At 42.0% G+C, this 26,586-nt stretch overlaps 1 protein-coding gene across 1 annotated transcript; it reads left to right on the top strand.

The window, feature by feature from the left end:
• The first annotated feature begins 2,497 nt into the window (after nt 1–2,497).
• On the top strand, nt 2,498–26,296 carry PODN (podocan). The gene is made up of 11 exons (XM_075710842.1): nt 2,498–2,663; nt 5,178–5,443; nt 7,180–7,273; nt 8,828–8,892; nt 13,157–13,266; nt 15,511–15,667; nt 17,668–17,783; nt 19,771–20,428; nt 23,154–23,302; nt 25,205–25,406; nt 26,270–26,296. The coding sequence occupies exons 1-10, from the start codon at nt 2,627–2,629 to the stop codon at nt 25,371–25,373; spliced, it is 1,821 nt and encodes a 606-aa protein (XP_075566957.1). The 5' UTR covers nt 2,498–2,626; the 3' UTR covers nt 25,374–25,406; nt 26,270–26,296.
• Nucleotides 26,297–26,586: the final 290 nt, after the last annotated feature.

The raw sequence follows: 26,586 nt of genomic DNA, 5'->3' as shown, positions 1-26,586 counted from the left end.
TCTCTTTAGGACAGTGACAACAGATGCAAAGTCAGAGCTGAGCAGGTCTCACAGGTTTGAGCTATCTCTGTGCTGTCCCAATCCTCTGTGGTTACACAAGGCAAGTGCAGCCTTGGTGTAACTTAGGTAAGTTGTCCAACCTTCTCGGTTATGGTGGTGGAATACAGTGTACTGCATACTGCAGCTTGGCCCTGGACATGTCCTGATGCTGAGATCTGCAAGAGTATCTTTGAAAACGAAGAGCTCAAGTTAGCAAAGTCTGTCCTTGACCGCCACTGGGGCTTTTTTCTGCTGGAGGCAGTGCAGAAGTTTGGGTCTTGCACAGTGCACTGTGTGCCGGGCCCATTGCAAAAGCACTGTGGCATGCTGTGGCACATGTGGTCTGTGATAGCTGCCAGTTTTTCAATGAAGTACCCTAGCAGTTGTTTGCCCAAGGACCTGTTTCTCTACCATCTACATGACCTGAAGAAGTGTTCGTACCAAAGTTTAAACTGAGTCTTCAGCTTCTGTTTCTAAACCTGAAAATGTTTCTTCATTTAGGCTGCAACCACCACTGTCACCCATCAGCAGGGAACACGCAAGAGTATGAAAACTCGAGTTTGACTGGAAATGTTTCCTGCAACTAATTCTATTTTGCGAGTGTTATGGTGGAAGTTCTTTCCTCTGAAAGCACCAGAAAGCTGTAGTGATGGAAACAGTGGTTGCCTGAGTCCACATACCAGGCTAGAGCATAGCCTTTGGTTTAGTGGTGGGTCAGAACACCTTCAGACAGGTTTGACACCAGCTCTGGTTTTCCTGTGGATTTTGTGGGTTCTGATAATGGAAATGCAGCACTGGGCCTGGAGATAGGAGAGTGCAAGTCTGCGATATGTTGATATAAGAGGGCAAGATGTGGAGGAAGTGAAAGCATGGAAAAAAGAGCCTATATAGGTAATCTGTAGCATAGTGTAAGACTGGAAGTGTTACCTTTGCACATGGGCTATCTGGTTTCTTGTACTGGCTCTGTCCTGCTGGATAATCCTGGGTTGGTTATGACTCCTGTGTGCCTCTGTTTCCCCACTAAAGGAAGCATAGTGCCCCTTTTATAAATGTCCTGTAGTACCTCTAGATGCTACGTGACAGCTAAGTACTACACTTGTACAACAAAAACACAGATAAACAGGCACTTTTGGGGAAGGGTAAATCCTGCTCTCTTCCTCTCCCTTGTGGGCTGCTCTGGCATCAATAGTGAGCCAGGTAATCACCATACTCCTCCTCTCTGTCTGCAGACTGGGGTAAGATGGGGTGGTCCCCCAACATAAGGACACTTTTTTTTTCCTCCCTGAAAACACTTGTGTAAATTTTGTTGTATGGACTCAGGGTACTGTAATATAGAAAGGGTAGCAGGCAAATGCATCCTGGATCTCTGAATCACTAAGAAAAAGCAGCTAGCTTTGTTTTGGTTTTATTTTGGTTTTAGTAAAAAAACACTTCCCACACTAACTTTTGAAACTTACACGTGGCACAGAGGGGGATCTGTTCCAGTTGATATGAGCCTGGAAGAAGAGAGGGAGGAAATAACTTAATTGCTTTAGACTTCAGCTGAAATCGAGAGGAAAGAATCAGTGTCCCTTTTTTGGAATTCAGCAAGAAGGTTGTGTTCTTGGTGAGGACAGATCCTCTGCAGATTTTGTGGAGGTACTGTACGGAGCGCTGCAGGGCATTCACAAAACAGGTGGCTTTATATTTAAAATAGTAACTCTGCTGTCAGTGACAAAAGGCTGTGTTGCTTTCTTGGAAGTATTGCTGCACTTAGAGCATTCTGTGTTATAAACAGCCTGTTCCCCTCTTTTTTACCAAGAGGGGAGAAGTAAGGAAGCCTTCTGGGCTAAACGTGACCAGGGCTGGAGTGTGTGTGGTGGAGGGTTGTTTTGATGTTTAGTGCTGTAATATGGGGCTTAAAAGATAAAAAATATAATGGGTAGATGGGGTGTTATATCAAATTTGGGGACTTTGCCTCTAAGATGTTTGTAGTTTCAGCCTTTCTGCCCCTGGTCCCTGAAGATCAGTTGATGGGTTGAAAACCAGGGGGAGTTAAAGGGGAGGGAGATGGAATGCAGGAAAAACTGCTGATCTGTCTGTTCCTGGCTAATTTGAACCAGACCCCCAGGGAATGGGAGGACATTCCCACCTGGAATTCAGATTTTGTGTTGAATGCAACTAAAATTAAAGATTTAGTAACAGATAGTGCAGCTCCAGTATCCTGCAATAAAATGCTAAAGCACACACCGTCTCTGCTTCTCTTCTGTCAATTCCAGCATGCTTTCTTTTGGCATCTCTCATGGGTCTTGCAAACTGTGTTGACAAAAAGCAATGGGAGATTGTTTCTTGCCCAAGTCTTTATATTCAGACTATAGCTGCTTCCTCTTTCCTACTCACATTTTCCCATATGGTGACTTTGGAAAATTCCTCTCCGATTTTGTTGGGAAGTGCAGGAAACTCTCGTTGGTAGAGGGTTGCCTATTACTCTCTCTAATTCTGCTGCTCACATCTGGAAAGGATCTGGCTTGGAAAGGGGAGACTCGCTCTGAGCTCAGCCCATGTAACTGACATGGCATGAGCCGAGGGAGCCGAGGGGGCAAGAGAAATGTTCTCCTCCATTCATTCGATTTCTGACAGCAAAGGTGAGTTTTTCAGCACTTTATTTTTTTTAAATGCTGGGTTCTCAGACAACATCCAGCAGCCTGCCTTTCAGCTGCAGCTTTTAGAAAGGATATTAAATGTAAGTAACAAACTCAGTTAACCTGTTGATATTGAATGAGAGGATGTTTTTCCACCCCTGTGTGTGTGTCCTGTGAGAATGTGTGTGAGATGAGATATTTTGAATATGATTCTGTTGTTTATTGTGGTAACTGTAATCACTGAGAAGCATAGAGTAACTCCTGAAACTTCAGCTGCTTCTTGAGACTGTGCCTTTTGTAGCACCCTGCCTCTGGTGCTGTGTGGCAGCAAAGTGCAGAAATCAGCGGTGGTTCTGTCTGGGCTCAGAAAGATGCAACCACAGAAAACCCTGAACTGGTTTCAGCGTAACTTCAGTCTTTGGGTGGAAGGACCTGATCCAAAGCCCACTGACAGCAAGGGAAGAGGACTCTTTCTAGTGGGTTTTGAGCGACTCCTTTAATAAGGTTTCTTAATAAGGCTTTGGATCAGGCCCGTGGGAATGGGTTTAAATGGAGTGAGTTACTTGAGACTTTCTTTGAACTAAAAGAAAATCAAAATCATGCCTGGTTTTACTGCCTGTGCTCCAGATGCAGGCAGATGTTTCTGTATCCGAAGTGTCTCCCTGTGGCACCAAAGCAGCATTCACTTCAAAGGCACTGTAGCAGAAGCATGCATACTGATGACAACAGGGTGAGATTGCTTCAGAAATTTTAGTGTGCAATAGATACAATAGTTCATGTTAATTTTTTAACATCTTTCCAGCTATATATGTGGAAAAGTCAGCATGTTGCAAACCTATAGAGCCCAGTACCAACCACGATGTAACTCTGTGCTATGGGAACAGTGTTGGTATTGTTACAGCAGGGCTGGTTGTGACCTGCATATAACAAGTTGTTTGATTGGTTTTTTTAGTTTCTTTCGTAAGTATCTATAAGGGTAAGCTGATAGATAGGAAAAATACTTTGTTAGAGATCTGATATATCATACTTTCTGAAATTATTTTCCAAGATTATTTTCTCTAAGATATCTCAAATTTTTTCTGAGATTAGGTCACCAAATACTAAGGATTTTACTAATCCACTGTTGGCATAATGTGGCCAGTTTTGATCTCACTATTAATATCTAGCTGCCATATAAGGAACACTATCCGATCTCTGGAATGTTTTATAAAGGAGATTAATTTCATTATATTCAGCTTTTACAGATATGGAAGCTGTGGAATAGTAGAGCAGGGGGAAGAGGGATCAAGCAAACAATGTTAAATGCTTAAAATCACCCAGCATGTTGGTAGCAAAGAGCAGCACCAAAGTAAAACCATCCATGTCTCGGGATGCTCTGTCCTGTAATCCCACCTTCTCCCGTTTCTTCAAGCATAAGTCAGTGTTTAAAGAAATTACTTAAGATTTTCATGACTGTGACTGAGAGCAGGATCTCTCCAGTGCTTTCCAAGCACCCAAAAGCTGTGAGAGCCCCAGAGAGTTTCAGCTGGTGCAAAAGCAGCAAAGCCCCGTGGATGTAAACAGAGATGTGCCGGTTCTGACAGCTGCCAGTCTGGCTCTGGGAGGTTGTTTCCAATGCAAAGGAGGAACCTGGGCTGGCAGAGGTGAACAGAGTACTTATTTCATATTAAGGTCATTAATCCATTGTGCTTTTTCACCTTAAAAGATCAGCCTAAATAAGAATTTCTCATCACTGTCGAATACTTCTGTGAAGAATAGCCGAAAGGATAAAAGACAGGCCATTACCAGCCCTTACTGCGAATCATTCTATATGAAATCTGAGAAGGGCAACAAATGAGACCGAGGGGGCTGGATTAGGGCCAGCTGGCTGGTCCGGCAGATGCTCAACTTCTGTTTGAATTATCTTAAGCTGCTGCCAGCAAGATAAAAGCTGAACATTAGCCAGGCCCCTACGGTTCAGATCGGCACTGTCCAAAATCAATAGGAAGCCCGTTTTGTTTTCAGTAGCCATGAGACCTTGATATTGTTCGATGCATGTGAAGCAGCCCCCATCCTGACAGCGAGTCGCTCTTTTCCAGCACACCTTGTTTACATTAACGAGAATTTCCTCCCGACGCAAAACTGCGAGGAACAGTACGACCAACAGTTACACAGAAATAACATTGCATAACCTCCTCTATAAATCTCCGGGATCATCTGGCATTTCTCAATACGAAAAAAAGCAATAAATAACTTGAGGAGCCGGGGACGGCGCGGGGGCCGCTGCCAGGCCGCCGGCTGCAGCCGGGGTCCCGCCGGCGGGGCAGGGCCGGGCGGGCGGCCCGGGGCCGGGCAGCGCTGCTCGGTCTCAGCCCGGGCCCCAGACCGCCCTGAGCGCACGTCGAAGCACCCAGGGAAAGCGGGGCCCGGCGGCGGCGGCGGCGGCGGCGGCGGGGCTGGCGCCGCGGGGGGCTCCGCCGGGCCGGGCCCTGGCGCTGCCGCCGCGGCCTGACCCCGCGCCGTGCTCTCGCCTTGCAGGGGCGATGCCCGCCGGCGGCCGGGCGCTGCTGGCGCTGGGGCTCCTGGCGCTGGGCTGCGCCGCCGCCCGCCCCCCGCCGCCGCCGCCGCCCGCCGGCAACGACTTCCCCGAGGGCGCTGCCGAGCGGCGGCGGCCGCCCGGCCCGGCCCCCGCCTGCCCCCGCGACTGCGGCTGCACCCAGGAGGGCGTCGTGGACTGCGGCGGCATCGACCTGAAGGAGTTCCCGCTCCTGCTGCCGGAGCTGACCAACCACCTCTCCCTGCAGGTAAGGGAGCCCAGCCCCGGCCGCCCGGGCCGGCGCGGGCCGCCCGCCTCCCGCACGCACCCCCGGCCTCCTCCGGGGGCTCCCAGGGCCGCGCAGGCCCTCACGGACCCGGCTCCTGCCGCCTCCTTCGGCGGCTCCTCGGCTTGGCCTCGGAAGCAGGAGCTGCAGCAGGCCCAGCGCTCGGCGAAGGCGCCTGGTTATTGGCATCGATCCTCTTCCCCACACATCCAGGGAGGAAAAAAGACTGGAAATTGTTCTCCTTATTCTGTCCCAGCTCCAAGAGAAGAACTTTTGTCCAAACTAGTAATTACTGATTCTGGTGAAGGCCTTTCATTTTGAAGTGTCCTTGAAAAGGATGGGCCAATTTACTTCGTTAACGAGCATTTTTCTGGCAGCACTACACGTTAGTTAAGGTGTTGTAAACACAGCGTACCAGGCCAGACACAGACCCATCCAGTGTCCCAGAACGTCCCACCTCTCCCCGCAGCACATGGAGTCAGCAAGGAGCAGGGTGACATGGCCGAAGCCAGCCATCGTGCCGGTGAGCGGCATTGCCTGTGACACCCAGACCGCTGGTGCTGCGCCTGCGGGGCTGCGTGCGGCCGGGAGGCTCGTGGGTCATTTTACCTGGGAGAGTCACACCTGCAGCAAACGGTTACGCTGCAGAGACGTCATGTCTTTTCAGGAGAAGGGCACATAAGGATGTGAGATTCAAGCTTCGGGTAGAAGAAGCAGTCTGTCCTCGACTGTCAGCAGGCTTCCATGCGCTGCCTTTAGTTAATTGATCCCTATGACTGGCATTTGGGCAGCCATCCTTTCCCTGCCTGTGCTCGGACACGTGGACAGGGCTGGAGTGTGGCAGCCCCGTGGCTGTTCCTCCTCCAAGTGGTGGCAATAGTTCCAGGCTTTTCTATGCCTCTTTGGCCCTTAACCAACTGCTTTTTGTTTATTGCTCCCATTTGCCAATTCTCTTCAATGGATGAATTGCAGATTTTGTTCAGAGCTTCCATCCAAGTGCCAGCATAGTTAGAAAAAATATAACATAAGCTGTCACCTTCCTCAGCAGATCTGTCCCAGGCGTGTGCTAGCCATGGCTCCCACCTCTACTGCCAACAGCAGAGAAGGTTTTTTGAGCAGCAGCTGTCACTTTCTGTGTATTGGCCTGGCCTCCAGCCCAGTGGGTCCTTGACTAGTCCTCTAGTCGCTGAAACACTAGAATCACTCAGTAATGGTCAAAATGGTAGTCAGCATGTTGATGAAAATTTGATGGCAGTCACCGCTGACAGTACAGCCAGAGGAAGTGAGCGTAGTTTGACTCTCCCTGCCCATGACAAGTTGTTTTTAAAACAACACATCAATAACAGAAGTAATAAACTTGAAAATCCGCAGTGCCAACCCTGTAGCAAATGCTTTGCTGCAGCTACAAGGTTTGGCTGTGGCAGATGGATTATAGGCCTTGCCAGGCATAATCACACTCTTTGTGCGCTACCAGTGCATAAGCCAGGTATTTCTGGAGATGAACACAAGCTACAGAACTCGGTTCAGGCCTTCAAATGCTGCTGGGTTTGGATGTCTTGGTTTTGAGATCTGAGTTTGACTCATTACAGAGAGAAATCTGTTGACAATGATTTGACACGGTGGGTTCACTTCCAAATTTTATTGGAGTTCACAGTCTGGGTTTTTTGGGATCCTTCTTGGATTACTTTGCTGATGATTAATACTCTCCATTTTCTTAGAATAACCAGATAGAAGAAATCTTTCCAGAAGAGCTTGCTCGTCTTTACAGACTGGAAACTCTCAATTTGCAAAACAACAGGCTGACTTCAAAAGGTAAGCCAGCAAAGCTGTGAAATGGCCAGAGCCTGTGCCTCCACACCACCAGCTTATGCAGTGAGACCAGTGACAGCTGATAAGGAAAGCCACAGGGTGAGGGACTGACTTGGTTGGAGTGGTTAGCTATAACCCTCACTCCTTTGGCCACCACACAGATCATGGAGGCACTTTATCGTCCGAAACATAATACTCAGTGTATAAGAATGCAGCCTTACTGAACCAGCGGAGGAGACCTGGCAGCAGCACTGTGTACTGTGGCGTGAGATCTTCTCATCCAGGAAACTCCCTCCAGTCCCACAGGCACATCAATGCAATCCACTTGAGAACCAGAAATGTCTACATGCTGAATGATTTCCTTCTGACTGACCTTGTTTCTTTATCCACTTGTTTAGTTCAGTCTAGTCAGTCAATGCAGTTTAGTACAGTTCAGTTCTTGTCGAATTTAATATAAATAAGGCAACTTCTGCCCTTCTAAAACTCTTTTGATTTTTGTAGGCAGGTTTGCTTGCTAAGTTGTATGCTTATTAGAGGAACTTGACAAGGGGTTAGCGAGGAAAGCAAAAGAAACAGGAATTGGTGTAAATAGTAAGAGAGGAGGATATGTGATACAAAAGATATAATTGTTGTTGTGTGTCACCCAGTTACTCTGAATGCTGTTGCTATCCTTATTCCATTGATAGAGAACAGCCTTAATTGAGAATGGGGGCATATTATGCACGGAACCCAAACCATAGCACTCTTACATAGCACAAGAAAGGTTGTGCTTAATAGATTCAATCTTTGACATTATTACCTTTGGGGCTTGATGTTTCTTTTACAAGCTTCAGTGCAGCCCTGAGTTTCCAATACGTTTTGACATGGGAAGTAGCTTCACCTTTGACTTATGGTTATCAAAGTGCCAGGTGAAAATGTTATTTGCGGTCTTTCCATTGTGACAGAAATTGTGCTTGTGTGATCAGCTGGATGTGGAATAATTCAGCTGAAAATTACTAATTATTGGGGGAGGGTAAGCTCTGAGTTGGCTCAGCTCTCTGAGCTGATTACTGCGTGGCTATCTGGATTGTGGGAGAGCAGAACAAGGGAAGGGTTATGACATGCAGATACTGGTGTTATTTTCATGGTCATAGATCAGATTGATCTGATCATTAAACAACCTCAGATTATGTCCTTCCAAGAAAAACGATTTGCAGATTCATGAGCAAATGACAAAAGAAACTTCTCAGCATGGTTGCTGAGAGCACCGATAATCAGCCATACAGCAAGTCCACTCAGCTCTGTACCTGACCCTTGCCAGTGGGGTTGGCCGCAGGCCTTTCATGCTTAGGATTTTTAATGGTCTTTCATTGCTTTTGACAGTCTGTAGGGTTGGGTTTTTTTTAATTTAAAAAAAAAGACAACAATAGGACTGAGTCAGATTGTTTCAGTGGCAATGAAAAATATTTAAATATCACATTAAAGATACTATGTGAGAAAGAAAGCTACCTTCTGGTATTTTCACTCAGAGAGGCAATAAGGTGCCAGTGTCACTGATTAGTTATTCCTGTTTTTAAGGGTTGCCAGAGGAAGCATTTGAGCATCTGGAGAACCTGAATTACCTGTACCTGGCAAACAATAAGGTAAGAGGCTCACAAGGCTTTCAGAGTTCTTTTCTAATTGGGTTCTGAAAGTTAAACAAACAATTCTTCAGTTCTTTAAAAACATACATCCTACATAAGTAAAATTGTGCTAAAGTGATATTCTAATGCAGGTTTATCTAAGGTGAAGACAATCAGTTAGTATGCTAAAAAAATTAGAGGGTACACATGCCAGTCTATTTTGAACACTTATTTATTTGTGCAACTGGTGAAAGGTTTGCCTTGTGTGTGTAGGGAAGTCCAGAGCGCCCCTACATTTATAAATTACCACTGTCTTCAGTAGGCTTTGGGTCAGCTGCACTCAAAGTTGGTAGCTGCCTGTATGCAAATAAGCTGTGGGGTAATGATGTGAAATGCTGGAAATCTCACTGATGAGGCTCATTGAAAAAATTGTGAACAAACACGTCCTAATACCTGTGTTTGAGCCATCAATATCTGTAAAAAGCTATCCATTTTTCCCTGACTCCCATTCTTACGAGGTTTGATGTGGGGGGGATACCCAACACAGAGTGAAACTGAGCAAGTAATGAATTTATTCTTTTAGCTGCAGTGGTAGGAGCGAAATTTCTTTTTTAATGGAGAAGATCCTAGGTGCTTTCCTATTAATGACCCAAGTTGGATGTCATGACAGAAGCACATCTTTCCTGCCAAGGCTAGGAAATGAAATAACTTCTCACAGACCCTTATATCTGGGTGGTTCCCATTATGGCTTTCTTTTTTGCCAGTGGTTGTCCACAAATATTTGCTACAGATGGAACTGGGATGCCACAGAAAAATATAAGTTAAAACATCAGGCAGAGCTTCTTTTGTCTACAAAACCCCTGCCCTTCCATCCCTCCCCCTCTCTCTCTCTATGTAGATTTATATGCATGTCTCTATATAAATTTTATTATCCTCTTAAAATCTGTGACCTTTTGATGTTCTGTTTATATACATGTGGCCACATTCAGGTTTCAGTCAGCCCAAGACATATCCAGAATCACTCCATAGATTTCTGTATAGAGTGATTGAGAATAGAACCCATTCCTCAGTACAGTAACATTGTGTTCTTTTCTCCCTTTCAAGCACCATTTCCATATAACAATCTTGGCAGTTAATAACTCCATAAAAAAGAACAAGCCAGACTGTGACTAATATTCCAGAACTTTGCACTCCAATTTTCCCTGTGTGACAAAACAAAGTGTTTGGTTTTTCTGGCTTTACTGCAGAGAGAAAAAGATCCCAAAAGAAAATGCAAACATCAGCGAATGTCAGAACTAGTTACAGTGAGAAGTTGTGGACCCACAAAAATAACACATTTCTTTATAAATCACAAGCCAGGACAAACCAGATTGGCTTCAAACTGCATCTACTCTGCAGCAGGCGACACTGCAGATCAAGTAACTGTGGTGTCTGGAGGAGAGCAAGGATTTGCTGGTAGTTTGCTGCTTGTTTTATGGATTATCTTAATTCTGCTTTATCTTCAATTGTGATCCCATCAGATGTAGCTAAATTATCTTTCGTTAAACTAGCATAGTTGGTCGGAGAAAAGAGATACCATAATAGGCTAAAAGCCTTCTGTGGCTTATGAGTAGCAAGTACTTTAAGTAAAGAATGGATGCTGTAGTTTCCTTTTTAATTTTTCACCCCACTCTCATAATTTTTATCTGTCATGTAGTATCCACAGTAAGCCTTGTTAATAACAGAAATCTCTTCCACCAAACTGTAGACCAGGTCCTGAGCTGTCATTATTATTTATTGTAAGCTGGTGATTTTGATGACAGAAGGTTTTACGTTTCTCCATATCCCCAAAGTGATACAGGATTCACCTGGATCCAGTACTTCTGTTTATATCAAAGCTTGTTATAAGCAAGAAAACTTGTTCGAAAACTGGCAATAACTTCTGTATGCTCGTTCTGGGTTCATTGGTTAACTCATTAGTTAACGGTGGAGAAACAGTCTGCCATATGGAAAGGAAGATCCAGCAGTAAAGCTGCAAGAAAATTGCAGCTGGAGAAATGCAGATCGCTACTTAGTACGCAATACGCTAGACAAAGCTACTCAGTCAACTTTATTTTTGCTAACAGTTACAACAACCCAGCATTAATCGTTCAAGCAGTCAACCAGTGGAGATCAGCTCATCTCATGACTAAGTGCTGAAATGCCAAAGCAAAGTCCCGAGCAAGTGAAAACTCTTTTTGGATGAAACTTCTCTTTCTCTTTCCTCTTTCTTGTGGTTCTGGTGGCTTTCATTTCACAGATATGAGCCATGCCCTTTGTTTTGTGTAAAAGTTATGACCTAATAGACCATGTTTCAGGAGAAAAACTTTAATGTGCCACCATGTATGAAAGTGATTAAGTCTATTTCCTGTGTCTGAATTCTCAATATTATGTCACAGTAGAGCCTTATTTCTTTCTGAGGCACTGTCAGACCTTCCTAGTCAGAGATGAGTGCCTTTATCCACTTCCCTGAAGTCATGTCTCCCAGGTCAGGAGGTGAGAGATTATCGGTAAAGCAAAGAGCAGTATGTGGCAACTGTAGTAATATGTAAAATGCCTATTCCACTGCTTAGGTACTATCTGGAAATACTGATAGGAGTGTGATTTGTGAGAAGGATCTTTCTTGTGTTTGTGGAAATTAAACATGTAGGTCAGCTTAAGGATGGAGGTTTTGGCACAGGTGAAAATGAAAAACAGTAAATAATGTGCTTTCATCTTTTAAAAATAGGACTGTGTTATGAGTCCAGTAAATTGCAAGTTCATGGGCATAGTCCATCAGTGTACACTTGACAAACTAGTAGAGAGAAATATAGACACCCTTTAGGTAAATACATAGTTTAAGGCTCAGGTTAGGCAGTTCTCCAGTGAAGTGTCTGTTCTCTCACACGTTGTTCATCTTTTAAATATTTTTTGTTTTACACTATTATTATTAATAACCAGTTGCAGTTTTATTGCAATAAAAATTTGAAAAATATGTTTTCTTATCATGTGAGTCTTGCTGTACCTTGCAGGCTGTAAGGACTGAGTTCTGTTTCACACAACAGTGCCATGAGGAAGAAGCTTTACAGATTCAAAGAATTTCAAGCTAGGAGGCAGATCTCTTCCATTGCCCAGAGTTTTCCATCCTGATAGCAAAGCTTTAGATGACAAAGACTTGTATCTCCCTGGAAACGATGTTCTCTCCAGAGCCTTTCAGAGTGTACATAAAATAGCCTTTCAGAGTGTACATAAAATACTGTAAGAATGGTCTCATTAGTACTATAGTTGACATCTGTAACCACTGTGATTGCACCTGCCTACTGCAGTTCAGTAGTCTTCTTATATACTCAAGGATCATACCTACTACAGCACCATGTTAAGAATTTGTTTCCCAAGGGCTTAATCTTGATGCATAAATCTTCTGGGTTTATGCTTTCCAGAAGGCTGTCCTCCAGCCTGTGTTGTAACCTGTTTTCTTGATTTCTAGATGAATGACTTGGCTATTAGCAGCCACTCAGTGTGCGTAGCTATTGTATTATCTGCAAGCTCTGTAAAACTGAGCTTTTTTGATCATTAGTTTTCACTCCACCAGTTTTTGTTCAGATGCAGACATTCCTAGCATTAATCACTGGTAAAAATAGCAACAGACCAAGAGCAAACACATCAAATCCTGTATCTCTCGTCAACTATAAAGTTTTGGAGATAGGACCTTTCTGATTTTGTTTCTGATACACCACTTGTTCAATGAACAAAGTATCACTGTACAGTAGGCCTTTGCTTTGAAGTCCCATTTGATATTCCGTCATTTGGCTCAGAAGCATCCCTGTCCTTTGGGAACCTGAATCCTCTGTTGAAAAAATCATGGATTCAATATTGGAACAGACATATGAAGTGACACCCCTGCAATATACTTTCATATGGGAGCAAGTAGTAGGCCACTGTGAGGTGGGTCGGATTTTTTTGGCACAGCAGACTGAGGAATTAGGAACAATAATAAACAACGTGTTTGCTCTCTGGATAACAATTTTGTGATTTCTTCCACTAAAAAGAGACAGGACTCTTCCAACCAAAACAAACATTCACATATCTTGGAGCAAAAGTCTGTCTCCTTCCTGGAGAGATTAGTGAATGAGGACAATTTGGTTTTGTTCATACAACCTGCATTCAGTTTAATTTATTTTTGCCTGTTTAGAGAAAATAAATCTGCAAGCATTTTGTTGCTGGTCTAATATTTGATTAAAACATTTGTTGCTTTTAATTGGAATTCCCCTGTATATTTCTTTTACAGTTAACAGTGGCTCCGAAATTCCTACCAAATACCTTGATCAGTGCAGATTTTGCAGCTAATTATCTCACTAAGATATACGGGCTCACATTTGGACAGAAACCAAACTTGAGGTAAGGGATCGGGAAGTAAAACAATAATAGCGTTCTGCCACTGCTTGGAGGCAGTTGGTGAGTGATAAGAAACTATCTGGCTAAACCATGTTATTGCCTACTTAGGTTTTTTGGAAAGAAACTGACTGTTACTCTCAGCATGAGAGATCAAATAATCTCTCAGACAAACACATTCCAAGGGCTTTTACTAGGTGCCAGACACTTGCATAGATAAAAATTAAATTGTCTCCATTTTATTTGTGTATCAGCTATGGGTTGAAAGGAACAGCTTTGGTTTCTCAAAATGGAGATTAACTGTTTAGAAATCCCTAGTTTTATTATCGTCCATTCATTTGAAAACATAGAATCAGGGTGAGAGTACGGTACTCAATGCAGTTGAGTATAACTTAACTATATTAAAGCTAAGCACTTTAGCACCTTCAGAAGTGGTTCATACACTCAGGTCAGATTTCAAAGGTCTCTCTGCTAGTTTCAGGTTGTGATTTTTCTCAGCTGGATCCGGTACAGCACATTGGCCCATCTCAAATTCAGATGCACACAGGCAACCTCCTGTGAGATACGGTCTTTTCTAAAGGCATTTTGAGTAATCTATACAGACACTGCAGCATCTAAATCCTGCAAAGACATCTTAAACTCTGTTGTTAGCAATTTACGCATCCAAGTTCAGAAGCAGTTAATAATAGCTGACCCAGTTGAGCTACTAGAGTCCAGTCTTGTGATGAACTGAAGAACTCTCTGTTCCCACGGAATTCACTGAGAGCTGAAGCTATCTGTACTTACTAGGCTTTTAGTCTTGTAGCTGAAAAGGCTGAATCGCTCACTGATTTCTGGCAATATCTCATCATGAAAGAAGCTGGATTTGTACATGTGTTCTTCCTTAATCTGAGTTGCAGAAGCTGCTGTGTTTTGACTTCATATTAAAATTCTTACACTCTTCTGAAGTGATTTTCACACTCTCCTATACCAACGCTGATTTTAATCAGAATAGTAACTCATTGATTTCAAAGACTGCTGATACAAAATCCTAACACAGTTGTTTCAGTTGGTTTATTTGCCCCCAGCAGAGTTCATGGTCTCAGCCTGATTATTTGGAAAGCAAGGTTTTCAGAAAAGCAAATATTTGTGAGTTAAAAGTACAGCTGACCATGCAGGGTGAACAATATTTTCAGTGTGGCTCTGAACTCCCTGGAGTGTGTGATCACACGATTGTGTTTACATACTGACCCTTTCCTTCCTTCCAGAAAGATACTGCCAAGTTCCCTGCAACCGCTAAAGAATCCAAGAACAAGTAAAAAAAAGCACACTTTGACACTGTACTCTTTTGTAGTTTTAACCTGTCTCTACAATTTTAGCTGCCTGCTGCATCTTGGGGTAGACACAGGAAAGGAAGGGGTCATCAAAGTCAGTAAAATCCTATAATGTCTTTTGTTAAAAAGAAGTCAAATGAATTCATTTAGCAGTTAAGCCAATGAAAAGCAGGAATAACTTCATAGGGGTCAATTGTTTTATACAGAGTTAAAACCTGTGAAACAATTAATATTTTAAAATCCGATTGAAGAACCTCTCTAAAGGTTAAAAGTAAGAACGGCAAAGGGAAAATAAGAAACCCTCTTTCTCAATCTCAAAGGTTCATTAAAAACCAAAATTCTTCCAGACTGAGTAAACCTGCTCTGTCTTTCTGTCAGTACTCTACGCCTGTCTGAGTTCTAGGAGTAGGAGAGAAACTGTTTCCTGGGGTATTTCCAGCCTTCATGGGAGCAGAAAGAATGGAGGGGTGAGAGATGGCCCTTTCTTAAGAGATCTACAGGTTGATTTTGCAAGCCCAAAAAGCCCAGATTTTATTCCAAATAGAAGTTAAAATTGGGGGCATATCTATTAATCAGATATGAGTTCTAACCCTCTCGAGTGAGGCCACCATGCCAACATTCTTTGTGTCAAAGCACTGCACAATCCCAGACTTGCACTCAGTTTCTTGTTAAGAAGATAAGGCTACTTCTGAAATCTGTATTCAAATGCAGGTTTGGATTTTGAATAGACCTAAATTTCAGACAGCATTTGGACCAACCATTTGGTTTTGCATCTATATCCCTTGCTAAATTAAAGGGCACATTTTAAAAACAAATTAATTATCTCAAGGATAGGAAAAAAGGTTGAAATACAGTTTTTAAACAGTTTTCTCTTGGTAAACAAAAAACCCCAGATCTCATTATCTGTTTAACTTAATCTTTCTTCTCCTTCCAACAGATCTGTGTATCTTCATAACAACAAACTTTCAGATGCTGGGTTGCCTGATAATATGTTCAATGGCTCTGATAATGTGGAGATACTCATCATGTCCAGCAATTTCTTGAAGTATGTTCCAAAGAATCTTCCTCCAGCACTATATAAATTACACTTAAAGGTAACGACAACAAGGTTTTGTATTCCTTTATGATTGTGACCAAGTACTGTGTTTGTGTGGGATTCAAACTACACAGCCAAGCCATTTCAGTGCACTTGGAAACATTCCCAGGCCCATTGTGAGTCTTGTCTGCTGTACCCTCAACAGTAGCTGTCTCCCATGTCCTTAGTTTTTTGTTCATAAGTAACAGTGTGTTTTTGCAAAACACCAAAATGCTCACAGGGACAAAAATGCTTTTCTGTGTTTTCAGGGGAATGTATTGCAAAGCCTGTGTGGTAGCATTGTTGGTCTCTTCCCTGCATATAATGATATTAATACATAGTAGTACCAGAAGGTAGATCATTCTCTATGGCCATCCAGGGATTGGCCTCCCAGTTAAGTTTGCCACTAATGATGCTGTTTTTCCTGACAGCTGCTTACCCACTCTGTACTGGCTTTGCTCACGAACTCATTTCACATAGACTACTGTTTCCTAGCATCAGTGACTTTTGTTTGCTACTGAACTGGCAATTCAGACAACACAGCAAAAGTTTGGATCAGCTTGACTGCTACAACTTCTCCAGCAATAGTGCAATAGCAGAAGTTGTGGTATTAACTAGTCTCCAGGATTTTTAATTTTGTGTCATCTGATTTTGATAAAAACACTTCATCATGTCTGTGCTAGAGATCTCAGCCTTGTTAACAATGGGAGAGCTGCAGCGATGGGGAATCCTGGTTCCGCTTGCTCCTAGTGTTGACAGCTCCTTGGACGTGTGTAGACTGGAGTCTGTTATCAGCCCCTGGACTTAGGCAGTTCTGTGTTGCCTCCCAGCTTTCTTTTCCCTTTAAGGTTTCACTGCTAATTCCCATTAATGTCTTCTAGAAAACAGGCTTCTCCAGCTTGAATTAAAGGCAAGCAGTCTGATCCTTTAAATTGCTGGAATTTCTCCGCAAAGCGTGAAGTTCCTAGTCCCCTGCATTTCATTGCCATTTATAGGTAACCATTATCTCCCAAAGGGGTCTCAGATTTTGAGGACTACACTTTGAACTTGTGTCCTTCCCTGCTGTCACCAACTGTGTTAAGGGCAGAGTTGCTGAAGAGAGAAATGAGCATTTTGTTTTCAAGTGCGCTGCCTGTCAGTAATAACATTTACCTTGATATTTTGACTGGGAAAGAAATAGGACAGTGAGAAATGAGAGACAGCCAATAGTGGACCAGAAGGGTCCAAAAGGTGTACTTTAGATGTGACAGATCTTTTTTTTTTTTCTTTCGCTATTCATTGAGACACTCAGCCAAATCTGTCTGTGGTGGTATCTACTTTATATTAGTTGGCGCATGAGTCTAGTCCAGTCTGTCCTCGCATTATTGTGTATACGTGGATTGTAGGAAGTTTAACAAATTCAGTGTCAGTGTTTTATATATCCTTTTATAATACTAGTGGTTTATGTATCCTTTTATAATTCCTACAGTTCCTGTATGGAATTTCTACGTGGAATTTAGTTGTATGTTTTGTTCATGTCTGCCTGCTGGCTACTCCAAAGCCACACTAAGGCAACAGGACTAATTATTTTGGAATCTACATTGCAGCAACCGTACCTTTTGGAATGCCATTAATGCTGGAAGGATGGCTGGTTCCCAGCTTCCAACCTAATTCTTCTTTATGGTGAAATCTGTCTTAGAAAATGCAGAGATTTTGAGCAAACTCCAGAGGTAGTTGCCTAGATTACATTATACATTTGCACATAGGTGGAAGGACTAAGAATACAAAATAAAACCCCATTGGTATGGGGGCAAATTCTAACTCCTTAGCCCAAAGATTCCCTGGGGAATCAATAAAAATAGGTTGTAATATTTCAGTCTAGTATTTGTATTTATTTCTTAAGCAGAATTATAATGCCCCCTGAAGTATCTTATGTTTAGCCCTTTTGAAGTTAAATTGCCTGGTGTTAGTTGAGCAGAAACTGGATGTCCTGTGTCATTTCATGCCAAATAATGTGCTTTGTGCTTCTGGTGACTCTAGAACAACAAGCTAGAGAAGATTCCCAAAGGAGCCTTCAGTGAACTTACAGGTCTGCGGGAGCTGTATTTACAGAATAACTACTTGACTAATGAAGGAATGGACAATGAAACTTTCTGGTGAGACCAAAATCTGTAGTTTGCACCTCTGTCTGTGTCTGTCTCTCTCTTCTGGTACAGTAGTAATCTACTGAAAAAAGTACATCTTAAAAAGTACATTTATTAAAAGCTGCATGAAGTTATGCATTTCTCTGCTAAGTCTATATGAAAAGACTTAGATTCAGATGCTGCCATTCAAAAACAAAGGTCTGGGTGAGAGGTTTGACTTCATACTGCAGAATACTTTTTGTATAAAAGACACAACACTAAACATCAGACTGCATCACTCCCTGATTGACACAGACCCAATCACACCAGGCCACCTAGAACGATGTTGAAAGCTGGTCTCTGTTCTTCCAAACCAGTCAAAAGTGAGGGTATTTGGGACTTTCCAGTTTCAAGGGCAGTTCACTGGAAGCTAAGGCCAGACCTTCATGTTCACTGAAGCCACTTCTGTGTTTCTGTGAAGGTGACTTGAAAGCAGCCACAGGTACGCAGTTGTGAATTCATCTGGCACAGCTGTACCCCAGTGCAGATGGATTGCTGGAGTAGGAGGGGATGCAGTGGTGCTGCTCAATAGCCAGATGGCTGCAAAAGCTTTGCTACAAACTGGTGCAACAGAAATAGCATTTGGCTGTCCTAAATTTAGCCTGGGACTTAGCACTTCAAGAAGTTAACATTTGTGTCTCTGCTTGCACTGAGTGCTGCCCTTGTTCTACCTGAAAATCCAGATCACATAATCTGTCCTGCCCATAACTTAATTCTGTAAATTTTTCTGATCTCCAGACATGAAAATGTATGAAACTGTGCTTTCCTTTTCCGCATCCCACTCCCAGACACCTCCTTTAGTAATTTACCATAACTGTGTTGTGTCCACCTCCAGGTCATGTTGGACATACCATTTCTGTTAAGATTTTGATGAACAGAGTACAGTGGCTATAGCTAGGGCACCAGTCGCAGTCAGCAGAGGGGGTGGCAATTGCCCTTGCTCTCATGATACTGTCTGTACAGCACAGTGCTATTGAGATGTACCCAAGCTGCGGAAACACAGCTTGCAGCAATGAAGTGCTTTACCCAGAGAGTGTACTTGCTCATTCAGAGCATGCTTGGATAGCTGTGAATAGCAGAGTAGTAACCAGTAAGTAATGTCTGTAAGGCTTTAGTTCTTGCATTTCCTGAAAACTTTCTAGTTGTCTGCAGTGGGCTGTGTAGTGCCATGCAGATTACAGTCTCATTTGAACTGAGAAACTGACTTGAAATACAAGGGAATAGAGGACTCCTCAATCCTGGCATATAACACCATTGATCCACATCCAGTTGGTATAAGTGGCTGGTCCGAGGATTTATTTTAGCTTCAACTGAGTCCGTGGAATCCAGATTCAGTAGCTTACACAAAGCAGCTCTAGCCCTGACTCACTTCCATAATGCTGGAGGGTCAGGAGAAGTTCACTACCTTAGCCTAGGACACTGAATTAGCATTTCTGCTGTTCATAAGAGTAATATTTCATCACCTAAAAAGCAGGTGTGCTTTTTAGTTTCAATATACACTTTCAGAGAGACAGAAATACCTTATGCTCAGGCTACATTTCTGTGAAACCAAGAGCTAAATTCTGTGTTCTCATGGTGCTCCCATGGCATCTTTCTTGTATTTGTTCACTGAAACTGCTCATATGTTGCTGTCTGTGGTGTCAAATGAGAGAACAGTAGACTGCAAAACTATCTCAGGTCTCAGCCCGGTGGCAGTTTGGATGTCTGTGGACTCTTAGCAGTTTCTCTTGCTAGTGTGGCTGGGGAACAGTGGCAGCGCCTAGTCTTAATCCCTAATGGCAGTATGGGAGCTCCCTGTTTTGCTGTCCGCGTCAGTCATATCATGAGACAAAAAAGGGCAGTAATGGGAGCTGTGCCGTTAAGGCTAGAAAGCAAAGACTGTAAAATCATAGGGGAAGTTGGTTATCATTTCACCTTGCAGACTCTAAATGGAGAGTGTTTTCTTTCCTGCTTTCCCAAGGAAATTGTCTAGTCTTGAATATCTGGATTTGTCCAGCAATAACCTCTCACAAATCCCAAGTGGTTTACCTCGAAACATCGTCCTCCTCCACCTGGAGAAGAATGCAATTAAGGTTATTGGCAGAGATGTCTTGACCCAAATTAAGAACCTGGAGTATCTTCTGCTCCACAATAACAAATTAAAAGCGCGAGGCATTCACCCGTTAGCCTTCCAGGGCTTAAAGAAGCTGCACACAGTCCACCTGTACAACAACATGCTGGAAAGGATTCCCAGTGGGTTGCCCCGGCGAGTGAAAACACTTATGATCCTTCATAACCAGATCTCTGAGATTAACAGGAATGACTTTGCTACCACTTACTTCCTTGAAGAGCTGAACCTGAGCTACAATAAGCTCAAAAGTCCCCAGATCCATCGGGAAGCCTTCCGTAAACTGAGGCAACTAAAGTCCTTGGATCTTTCTGGAAACAATCTCCACACAGTGCCCTTTGGCTTTCCAAAGAACTTACAGATTCTGAAGCTGAAGGAGAACGAGATAAGCATCATCCCAAAAGGGACTTTGTCTGGGATGACAAAGCTGCGGGAACTGTATTTGAGCAACAATAAACTGAAATTAAATTCCATTTATTCAAGAGCGTGGAGAGAACTCAGCAGTCTCCAGGTAGAAACATCACCTTCTCTAATTGTTTTAGTAATGCTGATGTCCTCGTCTGTCTGCCTAAGCCAATTTGTATAGCACCAATACTAGATGTGCTTGGTCCTCACGTTTTGGGCTTGCATTGTAAGTGCTGCACCTTCTGTTTCTAGAGTAGAAATGATGTGCTGTTATGCCAGAGGTGGGTACCTCCCACTGCTGACCAGGGTGGTGGTCCACCATGTACTGCTAATTCTGGGAAATGTAAAAACATCTTTGTTTCTGAACCCTAATGGTATCCTTTATTTTCAGATAAACATTAGTGAATGTTGTCATTAAAACTGAAATTATGCCTTTCAAATAGCTTGTCTCCCAAAAGATTTAAAATCAGCTCTGAAGAGAGACAGCAGGAGGAAGGAATGCATAAACAAAAACACTCTTAATTCTCAAAGCCCCCACATCAGCTTATAGTGAGACAGGCCAAGCTGTAGGATTTAGCAGCTCAGCTGGCTAAGGCACCTGGATAGCAGCTAGGAGGTCTGGATTCAATCAGCGGTCTTCTCATTTGCTTAATTGTTGGAGAAAGTTAAACACAAGCCATAAGGCAGGCAGGAACAATCACATTCATGCTGTGCAAAATGACCTTTCAAGATTGTTACACTGGCCGAAGGATTTGTCTGCATTTCCTTTTAGGCAACAGTTTGTTTCCTGCAATAAAAGGTATTACCTATGTCGTATGGCAGCCATTTATGGTCCGTATGGTTAGGTCACTGTACAGGCAAAGTTTGTACATCTCAGAGCAGATAAGGGTCATGGAGCATATGGCTGCATGGTTACGCTGGCCCCCTGTGTGTTTTCAGACAATCCAAATGTTTATCTGTGTTAACATTTCTCTTCCTTGTGTTTCTGGGAAGAAACAATAGCTTGTTTTTCAGTTGATATAAATCAGCAATGCAGCAACAGTATCTGTAGAGCTGTTGGTTTGCATCAGCTGCAGGTTTGGTCCATGGCTTTATTGTTACATTTTGCATTTGTTTGGTGCCTCGGTGATTGGGGGGGGTGTGGTGTGCTCATGTGCATGTGCGTGTGTGTGAATATATGTACAATGAAAAATAGTCTGGAAGGAGGATGTTGTTGAGAATTACAGATGCTGGAACTGTTTCACTGCAGTAGCTTAATGAAATGTAGACACTGTCACCTCGGTTGTTTTTTTTTCCAAACAAAAACGGGTCATGAGACCCGTTAGGGAGCTTTAGTTGTTAGTTGGAATGGCAAGCTTTCCTTCTTGAAAGGCCTGATTCATAGCTACTTCACGTTGCTTTTATTTTACTGTCACTCCCTTGTAGTCAGCGTCAAGCCAGAGGAACACTTTGCTGAATCAGACATCAGCTCTTTAGTTGTATCTACCCCACAGTAAACCTTGTTCATATTAAGCAAGGTTAAGATAATAGCACATACTTAAAATTTTGTTAGACTAAAGGTGCATCTTTAGCTGTTGCTTTTTTTCTGGAACAGCATTACTACTTGTTAGTTATTTCCATGGTAGTATATCTGAGTCTTTTTTATCATTAAAGGCTTAACTGTGCAATTGGTTTATGAGTTGGTGCACTGGAGTGGATTTGACAAACAACCATCACATAAGATCCTGATTGTGCATGTGCTTAGCGTGTGCTTCAGTTCACACTGTTTCCATGGAAATCACCGAAGACTATTCTGCAATTGCAGAGCTAGACATTTACATAATTGTTTGCCAGATTGGGATTACGAGGAGAATAAAACCGCTGAAAACATGACAATCATTTGCAGAAGTGTGGCTCTGAATAATGTGTAACTAGTATGTCAGCTTGGTGCTATGAAAATGCTACAATACTGGATAACAAAACACTTACTTTGATCCATTTCCTTGCTTAAAATTCATCTGAGAAATGATCATTCTGGTATCTTCATACCTTGGTTGGTGTTAGAATATTTCCATGTGTTTTTACATGGAACTCTGACTAGTATAACCTTAGCTAGTGAAGTGTTTGTAGTAGCAGCTTCCAAGGAATCCCCGTGCACATCTGAAACACAGTCTGCTTTTAATTCACTTTGAGCAGGCATGGGCTAAAGCCTGGGGACAGATAAAGAAATGTTTGGACTCCTAAACAAAACAGTATGATGTCTCATGTGAAATCACTATGCTAAATGGTAGTGTAAGAGAGCACAATTGTCATGGCCACACTTACCTTGATGCAAATTAGAGGTAGATTAAATTAGTTTATTCTACAGTAAATATCACTTCAGTTTTCCACCATGAACTCAAACCAAGCCTTTCTGCATGGCTGACAATTTACAGTTTCCGCTGTACACACGGTGTTTGTCATTTTCCTGACCTCACCAGAAGGGAGAGGATCTGAAGCAGACTCACAAAAGTACAGTCTGAAAAATAAAGCCTGTTTCCAGATGATTTTCAAACACAACAAATTCTGGATAAGCTTTGCATAAACATCTCACTTCTGCACTGTTACTATGCTAAGTTTTTTTAAGTGCATACATATATATATATATATGTATTTTTGTAGACTTATATGTGTGTGTGCGTCTGTGCGTATATATATGTATAAAAACCCCAATGGCTAAACTTCCAAAGAGAGGGGTGTATACAGCCATCCTTTGGAAGCTTATTTGTTGTCAAACTTAAATCTCTGTTTGGACTGCTGATGACATTTAAATACAATTATTTATTTGACCCCTTGTTGTCTCTTCCTTGCAGTCACTAGACATGGCTGGCAACCAGCTGACTTCTATCCCATCAGGTCTGCCAGAATCTCTAGAATACCTGTATCTTCAGAACAACAAGATCACAACGGTTTCAGAGAATGCTTTTGAATCCACACCCAAAATAAAGGGGATTTACCTCAGGTAAGGTCAAATTTCTACTTCAACACACAAGATTTTTTCTTCTTTATCCACCTTATAATTGCTTACTTTTTAGAAAGTATTTAAATTCCTAACTTCCTAAATAAGCAACTTTGTTTTATAGTAATGTATGATGAAACTATGTCCACCTGCTCAGAAAAGACATGGATGCATATAATATGCTTATTCTGTTTGGAGAGTTTGTCCTTTCTGTGCGTATTAGAATGGATTAGGCATGTTAGAAATTCTGGGAAATTAATGTCATATTCCAATATTCAGCTGTGAACTAAAAGTTTACAGTCCACTTGTAGGACTACAGCTTCACCTGTGTGTTAGCCCTGGATTTTGACAAAATCCCCCTCTAGTGAGGCGTGTATAACTAGTCTTGAAGTCGTGCGCATTCCCTTGATAGTTTTGTCAGAAATGGATAAGTTACAACTGTGACAGTTATGTAACTAAATTCAGAAAGCTTTTCTGGTTTTTTTCCTACTCTGTCAGTTGGATGAGGGCCTTGTTCTTATAGGTGACAGATACTGACCTTTTTTACGCATAATGTAATGTCACAGTATTGTAACTGATTTAAGCAAAGATTTATACCACAAGAAGTGAAGAAAGAATCTGGCACAGTAATATGTTAAATTTTAATCCGATGGAACATTATTGAAAATATTGCTTAGAAGTAATTTATGAAACCACACAGGATATTTGATTAAGCTGATCTCATGGATGTGTTCAAAAAGCCTAGGCTGCCTGCTGCACAAGACCATACGAGGCCCTATGAGGCCTTATGAGCCTCATATGAGGCCCTATTTTGTATGTATGCAAATAAACTGTTCTGTAGTTCTGAATAGTTCTGAATCATACCTTTTTGGATGAATGATTCCATACCAAGCAAATAAAATTGCAAAATCTGGTGTAAATTAGAGCAGTCTGTCTATTCAGCTGCTCACATTTATGAGATTTCAGTGAATGCTTGGATGCAAACCAGAAACCGCATACCACATTCTATATTTCTATGTAAAGAGAAAAAAGGAATTTGCAAAACTGTTTTGCTAACATATTTAGGAGGCAGCTCCACCCAAGCTAAATGGTATTTCTTAATGGGAGGTTATTAATCACGGCAATGTTGTGAAACAATAATATACATCTGGAATATTAGACAGAATATGATTTTAAGCATGTTTGAGAGTAACGGGCCAAGCAGTATATGTGAGAGGTTCTTAAATTGCAGATTAGTTTATTTATATTCTTGGAAACCCAAATAACAGATGAAAAATTATTACATGTTGCTTTGTTTTTAAAGGGATACTTTGTACTAGCATTTTGAGTGTCCTGGGAGAAGAATTAAACAATCAAGGGATGACACAGAAACTTGTGAAAAAGCAAGTTACAATTTGAAATGTGGGCTATGGAGCAGATGCCTTTCCTCTCAGGGAAGGAGAAAGCAGAATACCAAGAGCAAGAATTTATCGGGGAGGAATTCCAATATTATGATATTTTTCCTAGTAGAATACAATTATAGAAGGGGGAAGAGGGGCTGGGGCAGAGAAAAGTAGGAGTTTTTTGAAAGCTCGTCCAGTGAACTTGAAATCAGTGGGAGATACTTAATGTTGCCCAGTATTTTCCTGCAAGGTCCTTTGTGATGATAGAGTGCTGTGAGCAAACTTTGTTCAGTCACTGCATTTGCCTGCCTGCTAATCAGTACCTGGTTTCCCTTCCTTTTTGTATCCAGAGGACTCAGTACTCTTTAAGTGCTGTTGTGGGTCAGTGTAAAGGTAGAGTAACTTGGGTCAGTGTAAGTTGGAGTAACTACCAAATGGTTTCCTCCTAGTCTCCTCATTTCTGTGTTGGGTATAAAAATGGGCTTATTTTAATAGGAAGGCCTTTTTGTTTGTTTGTTTAAAGGTTTAATAAGATTGCAGTTGGAGCACTGAAGGAAAGTACCTTCCAAAACCTAAAGCACTTACAGGTACTGGATATTGAAGGAAACGTTGAATTCAGCAACAGTTCAAAGAATAAGGACGACTCAGAAGAGGAAATGGAAGATGAGGAAGAGGAAGAAGAACTGAGATAAAATGTGAACTCACAGAAGCACATCATGTGGGAGGTAACAACTGTAGTTTAGTTAAATCAAGGGTCCAGTTCTCAGGCTCTTGTGTAAATAATTCCAATTTACAAGTACGGTTGAAACATAACAAGTGGATGTCTGAGCCCCAGACTCAAAGACTTTCACTAAAACATGACTGGGAATTGCAGAATCAAAAAGGGTTCAAAATACATTATTTTGTAAAATGAAAGAGTCAGTATATATCTGTGTTTTATCAGAGGCAGTGGACTGTTCATAGTTGCTTCTGCTTATGGCCACAGCAGACACAATAGGTAAATATGAAGATTCTGATAGTTCTGATAACAAAAAATTAAAAGGTATTTAATGATATTTTTAAGCAACTGGTTCAAAAGGAAAACAGAGAACAAACTGTGAAGCTTACTGATGCAGAAGACCATGTGAGCTGGAAATGGATTAAAATAATTAGGCAAATTAAAGGAAGATAGTGATTTTATGTTGAAAGATGATGAGGCTCAAGACACTACTCTCCACTTCTGGAGATCTAAACTCTAAGGCTTGAAAAAAAAAATGTTCAGTTTTTTCCCAAATCAGCATTTTGTCATGGAGAATGACTCAAAGAAGTGCTAGGAATAGCACTAATAAGCTGAAAAGATGATGGGGCTTGAAAAGGGCAGAAGCTACTTGGAAAGTCAAACATTAGACCTCCCGGCTGGGCTAGATGAAAACTTTGTGAGAGAAGAAATAATTTATATCTACAGACTTAGAATACATATAACTTCCAAATCAACACATCTCTGGTTTAGTCTGGGGCATGTGCGACATGTCAGCAGGTACTAAGTTTAGCATATTCTGAATTCTGTATTCCATTATGTAATTGATTTTGTTTTTCTGATGTTTTGCAGGAAAGCATATGGAAAATTACATATATGTCTATGTGTATATATCTATATAGATATACAGAGAACACTTAGCAAAACGTGCAATGAATTATGCAGAAGCTGTCATGGCACTGGGCCAGGCTTATGGAAGACAGTGTGTTACCGTGCCTTATTCAGGGAGAGACCCTGAATGCCTTTCCAAAGCTTGCAAATCATCTTATACAAGACCCTGGATCATAAGGGATTGCTCTGGAACTCACAAAAGCTGGCTTTTGTTTCTTCTGTTTCTCTTCCTTCACTGTTTCCATCTGTAATAACAATATGGGACTGTCTTGAACACA

This window comes from Pelecanus crispus, chromosome 5 (assembly GCF_030463565.1).
Source record: "Pelecanus crispus isolate bPelCri1 chromosome 5, bPelCri1.pri, whole genome shotgun sequence".
Classification (NCBI taxonomy): Eukaryota; Metazoa; Chordata; class Aves; order Pelecaniformes; family Pelecanidae; genus Pelecanus; species Pelecanus crispus.
This window is presented reverse-complemented; position numbering and strand designations above follow the sequence as displayed.